General features: G+C 58.5%; 1 protein-coding gene across 12 annotated transcripts in view; it reads left to right on the top strand.

Annotated features, from left to right (window-relative positions):
- EPB41L1 (erythrocyte membrane protein band 4.1 like 1) overlaps positions 1-12,441 on the top strand; it is a 115,971-nt gene that overhangs the window by 87,386 nt on the left and 16,144 nt on the right. For all 12 annotated transcript variants that reach the window (XM_056122010.1, XM_056122009.1, XM_056122020.1 and 9 more), the window contains 2 exons: positions 8,039-8,449; positions 10,629-10,733. In XM_056122010.1, the coding sequence (XP_055977985.1) occupies positions 8,039-8,449; positions 10,629-10,733 (516 nt within the window). The remainder of the gene's footprint in view (positions 1-8,038; positions 8,450-10,628; positions 10,734-12,441) is intronic.

The following is a 12,441-nucleotide window of genomic DNA, read 5'->3' as shown; positions in this document are numbered from 1 at the left end:
AGGTCTGGATCCGATATGATCTTTGTGGGGGATTCCTTCAAGGATAGGTCGCTCAGGGTTTCTGTATATTTGGAGGTGCCTCACCTGGACCAAGAGAAAACTAGTGGGAGCTTAACCCAAAAGAGGTCCCCCCCAAACTACAAAGAAGTTCCCATGGGCTGAGCCCAGGTTTTGCGTTTCCTTTTTCAAGCCAACTTTGTCAACGGGGCCGATACCCAAGCTGCAGAATTGCACGGGATTCAAAAGCTCGGGCTACACCAGGAGTCAGAGCTGGGGGTGGGCTCGGGGGGTGGGCTCAGGGTGGGCTAGGGCATCCTGCGCTCCCGCCTCTACAGCTCCATCCTGTGTACTCCCCGTGGCAGCGCCATTCACCGACTCTGTATGTCTCTCCACCTCTTCTCTCTCCCTGCCTCCCCCTCTCTTCCCTCCCTCTCTTTCCCTCCGGCCTTGGGGCCTCCCCTGCAGGCCCTGCAGGCCCAGGATACCTCGCGGGACTTGGGACCTGAGTCTGGGATGGCCACAGGCCTGGAAGTGCTCACTCAGAAAAGCCTCGCTGCATCTCCTGAGGTTACTGGTGGTCAGGGGCAGACCCTTTCTCTGGGGCTAGGGGGTGGGGGCTGACTGCCCTGCAGGTGGGTCGCCATGAGCTTCCCAGCCCCAGAGATGCCTCGTTCATGGCGCCTCCAGGAGGCCAAGACTGAAACCCTTCTGGAAAGGCCGCCTTTGAAGGGCAGACGTGGTCCAGATTCTCAGCTCAGGATGTGTGTGTGTGTGGGGGGGGGGGGGGGCAGGGGAGGGCTGGAATCTGAAGGTCATCACCCTCCACCTTCATCTTCTCAGACCCCCCTCAGCTCTCATCTGTCCCCAGCGAGGCAGATGTGCGTTCTTTCTCCAGCAGCGCCCTTGGCATTATTAGAGAGGTTGTGCAGGCAGTTGTCCTGCATATGGAGGGCGTGGCTGTGGCAGAGTGCTGGCTCTGGGCATTTCTTGTGCCCCTAGGAACACTGCAGGCCAGCTGTCCCACGGGGCCTCGGGGGTAGCGTCCTTCTCTCTCTGCTGGCCGAGTACTCAAGGGGGCGTCAGTCTTTGTCATGGCAGAGAGCCTGCTGGAGCTGTTGGGGTCATGTGTCAGCCAGGACAGTGACAGTGCAGCTCTCTGAGTTCTTCCAAGTGAAGAAAGATGGTGGCCACCGTTGAACAAGCCTGCTCTTGAGAGACGCTGGACAGGGTATCAACAGTCTCCCAGAGGGAGGGAAAACAGTCCTGCCTGGGTGCTCAGAGGGGCTCCTGGAGCCAGGCCAGGTGACCGTCCTGTCCTTGAGGGTGTGGCCCCCCTAACAAGGCTCCTTGGTGGCTTCCTGAGCCCCTCTGCCCTCAGCTCCTGCTGTTCTTGTCTTCTGTCCTCTACTGGGAAGTTTGCAGACTGAATTAACATTCATAGAGGCCCCTGTTCTGCCCCCTGGCACCCCTGGACCTCCTCAGCTCAGCCCCACCCCTGCAGAAAGTTTCTCCCAGGGCCTGGTTTCTGACCGGTCCCTCCCTCTGGGCCCTTCTTCAGACTGCCTGTACGGATCCGGGACCGGAACTTGTCCCAGAGCTACAGACAGGGCCCGGGCAGCCCAGTACTGGCAGAGCTGCCTGTCCGGAGGTGTCTGCGGGTCCTTCTGGGTCTCTGGATGCGAGGATGGGGGGGGGGGGGGGGGGGGGGGGGCTTTGCATCTTGCTGCAATGTCTCCAGCTGCCTGTAGGGGGCGCACGAAGCAGGCACTAATGGAGCAGGGCTGAGGGAAGTGCCCACATCCCCACAAATGGCTGCATTTCCTGTGGGTGCATCAGGGCTGCCTCGACAGGGTGCCAGCCAGTCTTCTCTGTTTTGTCCTGACTTTTCTTCTCAGCAGCATATCTGCTTCTGGTTGCAGGAAGCAGAGCCGCCTCTTCCTCCCTCCCTGCCCACCCAGCCGTCTGCAAGGCCCTCCCCTAGGGATGCCCATCTCTCCTGTAGACAGGGATCACAGTACCCATTCCGCAGGTCTCCACGGGGTTAAGTCCAGCCACTTAGACCAAGAGCTGGGGCTGCTTGGCACAAAGTGACCAGGTCTCCCTCTTTCCCTCCCAGTCTCCCCATTCTGTGCCAACCCCTAGCCCACTCAGACAAGTTCCTAGGAACCTATTTGCAATTAAGCGTCAGAGCAGGAATGTTCCAGAAGAGGCCTCCCTGAGCACACCTGGCTGCCATCATCAGACTGACGGAGTGAGCTCAAGCTAACGTGGGCAGTTCCCGAGGCAGGAGAGCAGAGAGCCTGGCTTCACCTCCCAGCCCTCCACTCTGCTTCAAGGGGGGCTGTTGAGCATCTCAGAGTTAGCAACTTGGAGTAAAGGCTGTGGGTAACCAGAGTAAGACTCAGGACCAGCCCCTGGCCTCAGCAGAGCCTTTGTCCATTCCCTCTCCCTTCCCCTCCCTTTTGTCGAGTTCTGCTCACTGAGGCCGGATTCTTTGGCCATTGTGGCGCTTGCTAGGATGGAGGCAGGGAGGTTCCATAGGGCAGGGGCTCCCTCAGCCTCTTGAGAGGGAGCGCAGCGCCCTGACCCCTTCCCCCTCCATTGTGGGGGGCCAATTCTCAGCACATCTCACCACAGAAGAGCTTGGGAGTCCAAGAGAGGCTCCAGGCCTGTTCTTTCCTCTGCTCTCCCTGTCCCAGGTACCTCATCTAGGCCTGTTTCCACCCCGTAACCTAAGGGGCTGAGACACAATTGGAGACTTCAAAGGAAGGAGGTGCTGAGGACAGCTGGGTGACCAGACCCCCAGCTCTGCAGCCCAGTACTTGTTGCTTATTGTACTCTGTAGAAGAACTACTCTGGCTCTAAGATTCAAGGCCCGGTGGCTCTCTGGCCTTTTGACTACTTTGGAAGTCAAAGTCAAAGGACTAAATACTTAGCCCTCTCGCCTAAGCATTGTTCAGAGGCCCTCTGTGTATGTGTGAGTGTGTGTGAATGAGTGTGTGTGTTATGTGTGTGTGAGAGAATGTGTGTGAGAGTGTGTAGGTGAGTGTGTGTGTGAGGTGTGTATATGAGTGTGAGTATGTGTGAGAGAGTATGAGTGTGTGTGAATGTGTGAGTGTGTGTGTGTGAGAGTATGTGTATGAGTGTGAATGTGTGCGTGAGAGTGTGTGTGAGTATATGTGAGAGTATATGTGGTGTGTATGTGAACGTGTGTGTGAATGTCTGTGAGTGTGTGTGAGAGACTGTGTGTGAGTGTGTGTGGCGGGGGAGGGGGCATCTACCAGCCCATTTGACAGCATTAGGTTGGGTGCTCCTCACTCAGCGCCATGCTTGCCTCTCTCTTTTCCCTCCTGGTGAGGGCTGGTAGGTCCTTTAATACCATTTCTGTGGGCTTCAATAGACATGTCCAAGGATAGGCCTTGGATCCTCATGGAGTCTCGGGAGCTAATCCGGGTTGGGCCTGGTTGGTACTCAGAGGGGAGAATGCTGCAAAGTGCTCTTTTTTCCAACATTGTGGTTCCGACTCATCTCTAGAAGTAGCTTTCTGGCATCGCCCCCATCCCCCCACCCCTGCCCTGATCTCCTTCCTCCTCGGAAGCTCTTGCAGAAGGGTCAGGCTGTGACCATGGGGCCAACCTCGCTCACCCCCACTGCCCTGCCCTGGACCTGCAGTCTCAGTTGTGGCCCGGAGCCCTAGGTTGTGAGCTCAGGCATCAGACTGCGGGCAGTCTTATCCTGATTCTCATCTCCTAGCAGCAGGGACCTGGGGTAAGTCGCTGACCTTCTCGAGACTTCAGCTTCCAAAGGACCCCCCAGGACTCTACCTGGGGCATCTTAGTAGTTCTTTGTGGTGATGTGAGGATCCCGTGAACTGAGCTGCTGTCCCCTCCCACCGTGGCAGTCATGCTCTGAAAGACTGGGACCCCTGGCCCCTCTAGGAATCTCCAGGAACCCATGGTTGACATGATACCCCCATCCCCTGTGACCAGGTTGGGTGGTAGTTGAGGGGAGCTGGTAAACTGGGTGTTGGGTGTTGAGGGCCTGACAGGAGGCGTAGCCTTGATGCTGAGCTCTGTCGCAGCCCCCCGCCGCCAGCCAGTTTGGGGACCTGGTGAATCTTAGGGCAGGTGGACGAGCCCCTCCTTAGAGGCAGCGGGGACCCTCCCTCAGGTGCCTTGTGCCTCACATTAACTCCTCTTGCTCCGGTTGAAACGCAGGGCTCAGAGCACTGGGTCTTTATAGAAAGAGAGTACCTTAGGCCAGAAGAGCTTGGTCTCCTAAGAGTGACCCCCCCACGTCGGGAAGACAAGGAAGCCGGCCTCGCCCATGTTCTCGCCGACGGCAGACTCGCCAAGGTGGACATCCTGGTGGACAAGTTCAAAGTCGAAGTGGCCACAGAAGAGATGGTGGGAGCCTGGAGCGCAAACACTCGACCGGGAAAAATGATCGCAAGTCCCGAAGACTTCGAGTCCATGTGGGAGGAAGGTTCCTGGGTCACCGAAGGACCCGCAGGTGTGACACTGACCTCTGGCTTCATGCTGGCAGGGGACCCCCAGCTCAGGGCAGGCCCTGGGAAGCCTGAAATCTTAGGGGTTCCCCTGGGGAGCCAGATGGAGCAGCAGCAGGAGCTGGGAGAGCTTCATCCTGGAGAAGGACCTGCTGCCCCAGGGCCCCAGCTGGCCGAGACAGGGGCCACCTCTCCAGCCTCCGGCAAGGGGGGCCTTCAGTCCTTTCTGCTCAGCCCGGCCCCCGAGGAAGCCAAGGCCGACTCCAGCGATGACACCGACATGTCCTCGGCAGAGAGGAGCTTCCACCTCAACTCTGCAGAGAGAGAGTCTGACGGCCGCTTTCTGCCTCTGCCCCAGGAGGGCTGGGAGGAGCCCCTGGCCACCCCCACGGGGCAGGAGACCGGGCCTGGACACGGCTGGGGAGTCACAGAGCTCCCTGGCATGGAGGATGAAGCCTCCCCTGTTTCCAAGGAAGGGGCAGGGCCCCCCGGGAACCCCAGGAGAGTGGATGAGCACATGGACTTGGTGGAAAAGCCCCAGGAGGGAGCCTTTCCTGGCCAGGAGTTTTCTGAGGACGGGCCTGAGGCGTGGGGACAGTGCACCCGCCCACCAGGCACCCCGGAGGAAGAGGGTCGCCAGAATGGGGACCTGGTGGTCCAGGCAGAGCAGCACCCCTCGGCAGGATGGACAAGCTGCTCACAGCTCCAAGAAGGGGCTGTGCCCCCAGATCCCCAGGCCTGTGCCTTCCGGGGGACCGGCCCTCCTCAGCCTGGCAGGAAGCTGAGCGCAGCCAGAGAGACGCAGTGGGGTTCCAGCCCCAGGAGACAGCCTGCGTGCCGGGACCCCCAGGCCTCCCGGTTCCTCCATCTGGAGGTGATGGACCCGCTCCCCACCCCCGCAAAGGAGACTTCTCTGTGCTCTGCCACTCAGGGCCCGAGGGGGCCTTTGCACCTTGGGGGTCCCCTTGGAGAACAGCAACCTTTGTCTCCCAGACGGGTCCTTCCCCTGAAAGAGGACGCGGAGCTTGTGGACAGAGTGGCCCACGCCCCGGAGGGAGGGCAGCGTCGGCCGCCGCCCGTGGCCAGCAGGAAGCCCAGATTCGTCCTAGAAGCCACAGGGCTGCTGCTCCCCTCAGGGAAGCCGAAGGAGAAGCCCCCTCTGCAGGCGGGGGGCCAGGAGGGCTCCCTGGACGACATCAGCAAGGCCTCCGTGGCCAACAAAATCCGGATCTTCGAGACTCAGGGAGCTGAAGGTCTCCGAGGGAGTCCCGGCGGCGATGCGTCTGCAGAGGGCACCCCAGGGCTGCCGGAGCAGCCCAAGAGGCTCTTGGAACTGGACTTTGTCCAGCTCCAGCCCCCGGGGGGAGACGGGACCGACTCTCTGACTTCACATGCCTCGGTCGTGCCGCCACCTCCCAGACCCTTCCGAGGGGGCCTCACCCCAACATCCCAGCAGGCGGGATGCAGGGAAGTCGACCTGGCGTCCCCCGATTCAGGCTGCGAAACAACCCTGGAGGAAGCGACGGGGGGATCTGGCCACGTGAGCCCCCACTCCTCCCCCACGGCGGGGCCCGTCCAGGGTGGGGAGCTGGCCGCATGCTGCTCACGCTCCTCCTCCTCCCCCCGGCACCCAGAAATTGCTTGTCGGTCCCTAGGAGTTCTTTTCTCCCAAGGTGACCCTATGGCAGAGGGACAGGCTCATCGGCTTAGACCCTGTTAGCTTTGCCACGGAGACCATCAGCTCCCGGTGGGACCTGGTGCCCAGAGCCTCCCCCGGGCCTGTGGTAGAGTTGGCACCATTGCCAGCCAGCGACACACTTGCTCCGCCTGCCTGTCCCCACCTGCTGGGTAACCACCTCTGTTCCTGGCTTGACCCGCATCCCCCATCCCTTCCCTGCTGCCCTTCACTTCCCCTCCCTCACGGCTCCAGGGCCACTTCCCCTCCACCTCCTCCAGACCAGCAATTTCCTGCCGTCCAGAGCAAAACCCTCGCTGCCTGCCGCCAGGGCTGAGAGGCATGGCTCCAGCTTGGCAGCGTCTCCTAGCCCCACCCCAGTGGGGGGGGAACTACCCCTTGGGTCTCTCCAGCCCTGCTGACCCGGTCAGCTCCATCCGGCCAGGGGCACCTCGCTGCCTTAGACCTCTGGGGGTCGCTCCACCCTGGTGAATCTGGTGTGCGTATTCCTCAGGCCTTCCGAAAACGCACAGCCAGCGTGGCTCTAGAACCCAGAGCCAAATACTTAAAAAGTCGGGGATGGGGGTGTTGTAGAGGGGTACAGTGAGTAGGGCACTTGCCTCGCATGCAGCCAACCCGAGTTTAATCCCTGGTACCATATGTGGCCCCCTGAGCCCCACCAGGAGGGCTCCCTAAGCACTGCCGATTCTGACCCAAAAACAAAGACCGAGAAGGTATTAGACTGGTCTTTCCAAAAAAAAAAAAAATTAAAATTAAAAGCGGGGCTGGAGCCATAGCATAGCAGGTAGGGCGCTTGCCTTGCACGCGGCTGACCCAGGTTCAAACTCTAGCATGTTCTATGGGCCTTTGAGCCCCACCAGGAGTGATCTGAAGGCAGAGCCAGGAATAACCCCTGAGCACTGCTGGGTGTCCCCACCCCCCCTAAAAAGCCATAAACTGCCTCCCTATCCCCCCACCCCAAAAAAAGAAACCAGGTGTGTGTGCTGTGTAATCCTCCAGAGGCCAGCTGGGAGGTGTGGAGGTGGGACAGTGGCTGCTGGCTGGCTCCTTCCTTGGCTGGCTGTGGTCAGTCACATTGACAGACTGGAACTCCACCCCCCCCCCCCCCCATGCCTCCAGCTAGGGCTTGAACCGATGGATTAGCTGCTCCAGGAATTAGATGGCACCATGCCGTCTGCTGCCAGCACCCGTCCCGGGGACGCAGTGGCATCGACGCGCCACGGCTTCTTCCTCGCCCGTCCTCCAGGCTCTTGGCTCCGCCTCTCCCTCCCCTTCCTAGATCCGCTGAGTCTCTTCTCCCTGCACGGATGGGGGCCCGGCTCCCATCCCTGCCTTGCCCCAGTGCCGCTTCTGATGACCTCCACCATCTCGTCCTTGGAGGGGGCCTCCTTGTCCAGCACCCCCTGGCGGGAGGACGCCTGCTTGGGGAATGCTTTTGCCATTGGCCACCAGTCCCTTGCAGAGGCCTGTGTCCACTCCCTAGGCGTTTGCGGTTTTCTTTTCTTCTCCTTCATTTGTTGGTGGTAATTTTGCTTCTTTTTCTGTTTTTCTCTTTTTCTCTTTCTTTCTTCCTTTCCTTCCTTCTTTCTTTATTTCTTTCTTTCTTCCTTTTTTTTTCTTTTCTTTTTTTGTTAAAGCTTGTTATGATGTTGAGGACCTCTCCCAGGGCTGGTGTTTGGTTGGTTTCCTTACCTGCTTTTTCTTCCATTTGGGATCAACGGTGTCGCCGCCACTTGTCCTCTGTCACTCACTGTCTTTGATCTCTCTCTCTCCCTCTCTCTCTCTTTCTCTCTCCTCCCCACCCCCCTGCTCCCTTGGCTTTTACCTGGCCGTAGAGAGGAGGGCTGAGGGAGGGCTCGGAGGACAAAGTCAAGCTGCCACGGCCCAGGGCCCCTGAGAGCGACACGGGCGAGGAGGACCAGGACCAGGAGAGGGACGCGGTGTTCCTGAAGGACAACCACCTGGCCATCGAGCGCAAGTGCTCCAGCATCACGGTCAGCTCCACGTCCAGCCTGGAGGCCGAGGTCGACTTCACGGTCATGGGCGACTACCAGGGCAGCGCCTTCGAGGATTTCTCCCGCAGCCTGCCCGAGCTCGACCGGGACAAGAGTGACTCGGAGCCCGAGGGCCTGGTGTTCTCCCGGGATCTCAGCAAGGGGGGCGCCAGCCAGGAGGACGAGTCGGGGGGCCCGGAGGACAGCCCGGACCGAGGGGCCTGCTCCACCCCGGAGCTGCCCCAGTTTGAGGTACAGTGGAGCCGGCGCAGAGAGCTGGGCCCGCCGAGCACTGCCCGTCTCAGCCCCCGCCCCACACCTCACTTCTATGAGAAGACGGGGGTCCCTGATGCATGCCCCCCCACCGCCCCGCAGAGCATGGTTCTGTGCACGCACGCACGTCATCTCCTCTTTCTCCTCCCCCCCCCCGCCCCCCCCCCCCCCATGTTCCCCTTATGCCACATCCCAGCCTTGTCACTTTGGGCGCATGACCAGCTCGAGCGGACCCTTGTCAGGCCGGACCACCCTCGGTGCCCCTGCCCGCCCGTTGTTGCATGGCGCCTGCAGCGAGAGCACGTGCTTGTTGACGCGGGGCAGCCCAGGGCCTGGGACTCCAGGTGGATGGCTTTTCCCCTTCTGGAATGTGGGGCTTCCTGGGGAAGGGACAGAAGCCAAGTCCATCAGAGCCTGGGCCCTCGAGGTGGTGGTGGAGGCCCCAGAGAAGGGGCGTCCCGGAGAGGGTTCCACTCTGCGCCTGCAGAGGTTCTTCCCCACACGCCTCCTTGTCCTCACTGTGGAGCCCCAGCCTGCCTCCCACACTCTCCTCTGCCTCGGGCCCAGGCCCTGGGGTCTGGTTTTGTTTTGTTTTGTTTTGTTTTGTTTTTTATGCTTTTTTGGGTCACACCCAGCGATGCTCAGGGGTTACTCCTGCCAGTGCTCAGGGGCCCATATGGGATACTGAGAATTGAACCTGGGTTGGCCACGTGCAAGGCAAACGTCCTCCTTGCTGGGGTTTGGGTTTGTGTCCCCCCCCCCCCCCCGCCCCCGGGCTTTCTCAGTAGAAGATTCCATTGGCTCCCTCTGAATCTTGCAAAGTGCCGCTTTCCGGGGCCCTGTTCAGACCCCACTTCCCAAGCCAGCGGCTTCCTGATCACCCTGTGGGTTCGAAGGTGCTCCTCCCAGTGCTCCTCAGGCCTTCAATGCCGGCATCGTCCCAGGGGCCCAGGGGTGGCCGCCCCCCAAAGCCTGCTCCTGTCTCCAGGCACTAGTCTCACCTCCACCTCGGAGACGGTCGGCTCGCTTTCGTTCCTCTTCACGTGTGGAACAGCTGCTGTGGAGACAGCCGTGACCGGGGCACAGGGGACAAGTCAGAGAAATACCTCTTGGCACGAGTGACTTCTACACTAGAGGCTGGCTGAGCGCAGGCAGGCTCTGACCGACAGATGTGTCCCACCTTGAGTTTTACATCATGGCACTGGGGGCTGGAAGGCTAGCATGGTGGCTGGGGAGCTGGCCTTGCACGCAGCCAACTCAGGTCTCCACATGGTCCCCCCCCCCCCCGAGCCCTGCCGGGAGTGATCCCTGAGCAAAGACCTGAGCAGCTCCAGGTGTGGCCCCCAACTCCCCGCCCTCCCCAAGAAAATAACTCAGGATAGTGGGGGAAGGGTTTAGCAGTAGAGCACTTATTTTGAGTGTGTGATCCCTGGGTTTGATTTCCGGCTGCACAGAATAAATAAATAAAAACCCGAAAATTGAATATAAATTGAATGTAAAATCCAGTGTTCAAGAAAACATTAAAAAAGAAAAATCAGAGAACCTGGTCACCTCAAGACCGTGGTGGCCACGTGCCTTCCAGTCCACCCATCCTCAGCCAGCCCACTTCATTCTGTAACTGTCCAGCTCTGAGAGGCTCCAAGCATGTGACTCCAGCAGTTCAGATGAAGCTGTCAGGGCTAGGGCTGGTGGTGGTGGCGACAGATCCCTGGAGATGGTTGGGATGCAGCGACATTGTAGGGACAGGGAAGAACCACGCGGGCCTAGCCCAGACACAGCCACTGCGGGGTTGGGGGGATGGGTCAAAGGGTCTGGCACTTGCTCTGAGGCTCCACCTTTCCACACACACCTCTCATCTCCCCCACCACCCCTGGGAGTGACCGCTCAGCACTGGCCGTGGTATCCCCAAACAGAAACACAGCATCTGCCCACCCACAGTGAGGGGCCCCAGTCCCAGGAGTTTGGCGGGTCTGTCTCAGGGCCATTTGTTGGTGTCATCCCCCCAAACCTCTTCCCCCTGGTCCTGGCTGCCCTCCTGGGGACTTGGCCTGTTGGATGTGGGCTTGAGCATGCACCTGTCAGCCCAACATCCTGCTGCTGTGGACAGGAACTGGTCTGGGCCGTGCGTCATGCTGTGTCCTCCCTGTCTTCCCTCCAGCCTGTGAAAGCGGAAACCATGACCGTCAGCAGCCTTGCCATTAGGAAGAAGATTGAGCCGGAGGCCATGCTCCAGACCCGAGTCAGCACTGTGGACACCGCCCAGGTAACCGGGGACGTCCCCCTCACGGGCCAGCCCATTGGTCAAGCCCTGCCACCTCACTTCCCCGGAACCTCCTAATCCTGCAGCTCCGTGGTTCTCACTGTCCCCTGGGGCAGAGCAGCCAGATAGGTTTTTCTGCCCTGGACAGGATGCCCTGGACGGGCCGTACCTTGACTTTTCCACCTGTCAAGTGGGGGGAAGTCCTGTATCCCTCATCCTCCTAGAAATGTTGTAAGGCAAATGGCCTGTGGATTAGGAGCGTGGCTTTCTGGTTTCTTGGCACTGGGGAGGTTTCTTCAGGGGTTCCAGGAACTGCGCACTGGGAGAATTCCAACCCGGTTCTTGATGAAACATCTCACTTTGGGTCATTTGTTTGGTTTTGTTTCATTTTTGGTCACACCTGGTGGTGCTCAGGGCTTTCTCCCGACTCTATGATCAGGGATCACGCCTGGTGGGATTTGGGGGACCACTTGTGATGTTGGAGTCAAATCTAGTAGTTGGCTGCATGCAAGGCAAGGGCCTTACTTGCTGGATCATCTCTCCAAGCCCCCCGCCCCACCCCCAGGGGTTCACATTGTCACTTTCACATTAGATTGACAAAATGAACAAACTGGGGGGGGAAAGTCAACCAAATGTCATGGGTCTAGCAAGATTAAATGCACTTCATCGTCTAGAGAAGGCTCGCTATAACCTCTGGGCCCCTGGAAAAAAAGGGCTTTTCTTCCTACATTTCTGTCATGGGCTTTCTTTTCTTTTTTTTTTTTTTTAACAACAACAACAACAACAACAAAACACTCAGCTGTGTTCAGTGCTTATTCCTGGCTCTGCACTCAGGGATCACTACTGGCAGGGCACAGGAGACTCTATGAGGGTACCAGAGATCAAATCCAGTTGGCTGCATGCGAGACAAAGGCCTTACTGCTGGACTGCCTCTCTAGTCCCGCCGTACATAGGTTTTCAATCTATAAAACTGAGATTCTGGGTCCTTCTTGGCCAGAAGAACAACAGTGCGGGGGTGTGTAGGGGAAGGATTTATCTCAAGAATTTAAAGTAAGACGGGGTGCACATGCACACACATACACACCCACAGTCAACCCCAGGCATTGCCTGGTGTGATCCCAAATCCCTCCCCCAAAAATGTACATATACTTTAGCATATATAATATACACATGTATATTAGCATATGTAGCATACATACTTCTTTGGATATTTATATCTTATATACAAGAGAGAAAATTCTTTTGTACAGACACACATGCACACATACACACACACAAACGCACACACATGAAAAAAGTAAGGATAAACCAGCACAGTGCAAGCATCTCTGCCACTTCTGGGGTTTACCTCCCACACTTCTGTTACTGCACAGTGGCCGAGGAGGTGCCTCGTGTAGTTCTAGACTCTTCAGTTCTCGATCTGGGAGAGAGCCAGTGTAGGGGAGCACATGATCTGCCTCCTCGAAACCCTGAGTTTCATCCCAGCACCGCACAGTCCAGGCAGCACCTGTCAGGCCTGCAGCACAGCAGGGAGCATTGCTGGGCTCCCATGCACAATCGGGTGCCCAGCCCCCCAGAAACCTCTTGATTTCCAACCGGACATGTCGTCTCAGTCTGTCTCCTTACCCTTTCTGATCTGTTTGGGTTTGTTTTCATCCACTGATGAGATATATAAAGAAAACTAAAAATGGGGCCGGAGAGATAATACAAT

This window comes from Sorex fumeus, unplaced genomic scaffold (genome assembly GCF_029834395.1).
Source record: "Sorex fumeus unplaced genomic scaffold, SorFum_2.1 ptg000044l, whole genome shotgun sequence".
In the NCBI taxonomy this organism is placed as follows: domain Eukaryota; kingdom Metazoa; phylum Chordata; class Mammalia; order Eulipotyphla; family Soricidae; genus Sorex; species Sorex fumeus.
Note: the sequence above shows the minus strand (reverse complement) of the source record. Positions and strands in the feature narration are given on the sequence as shown.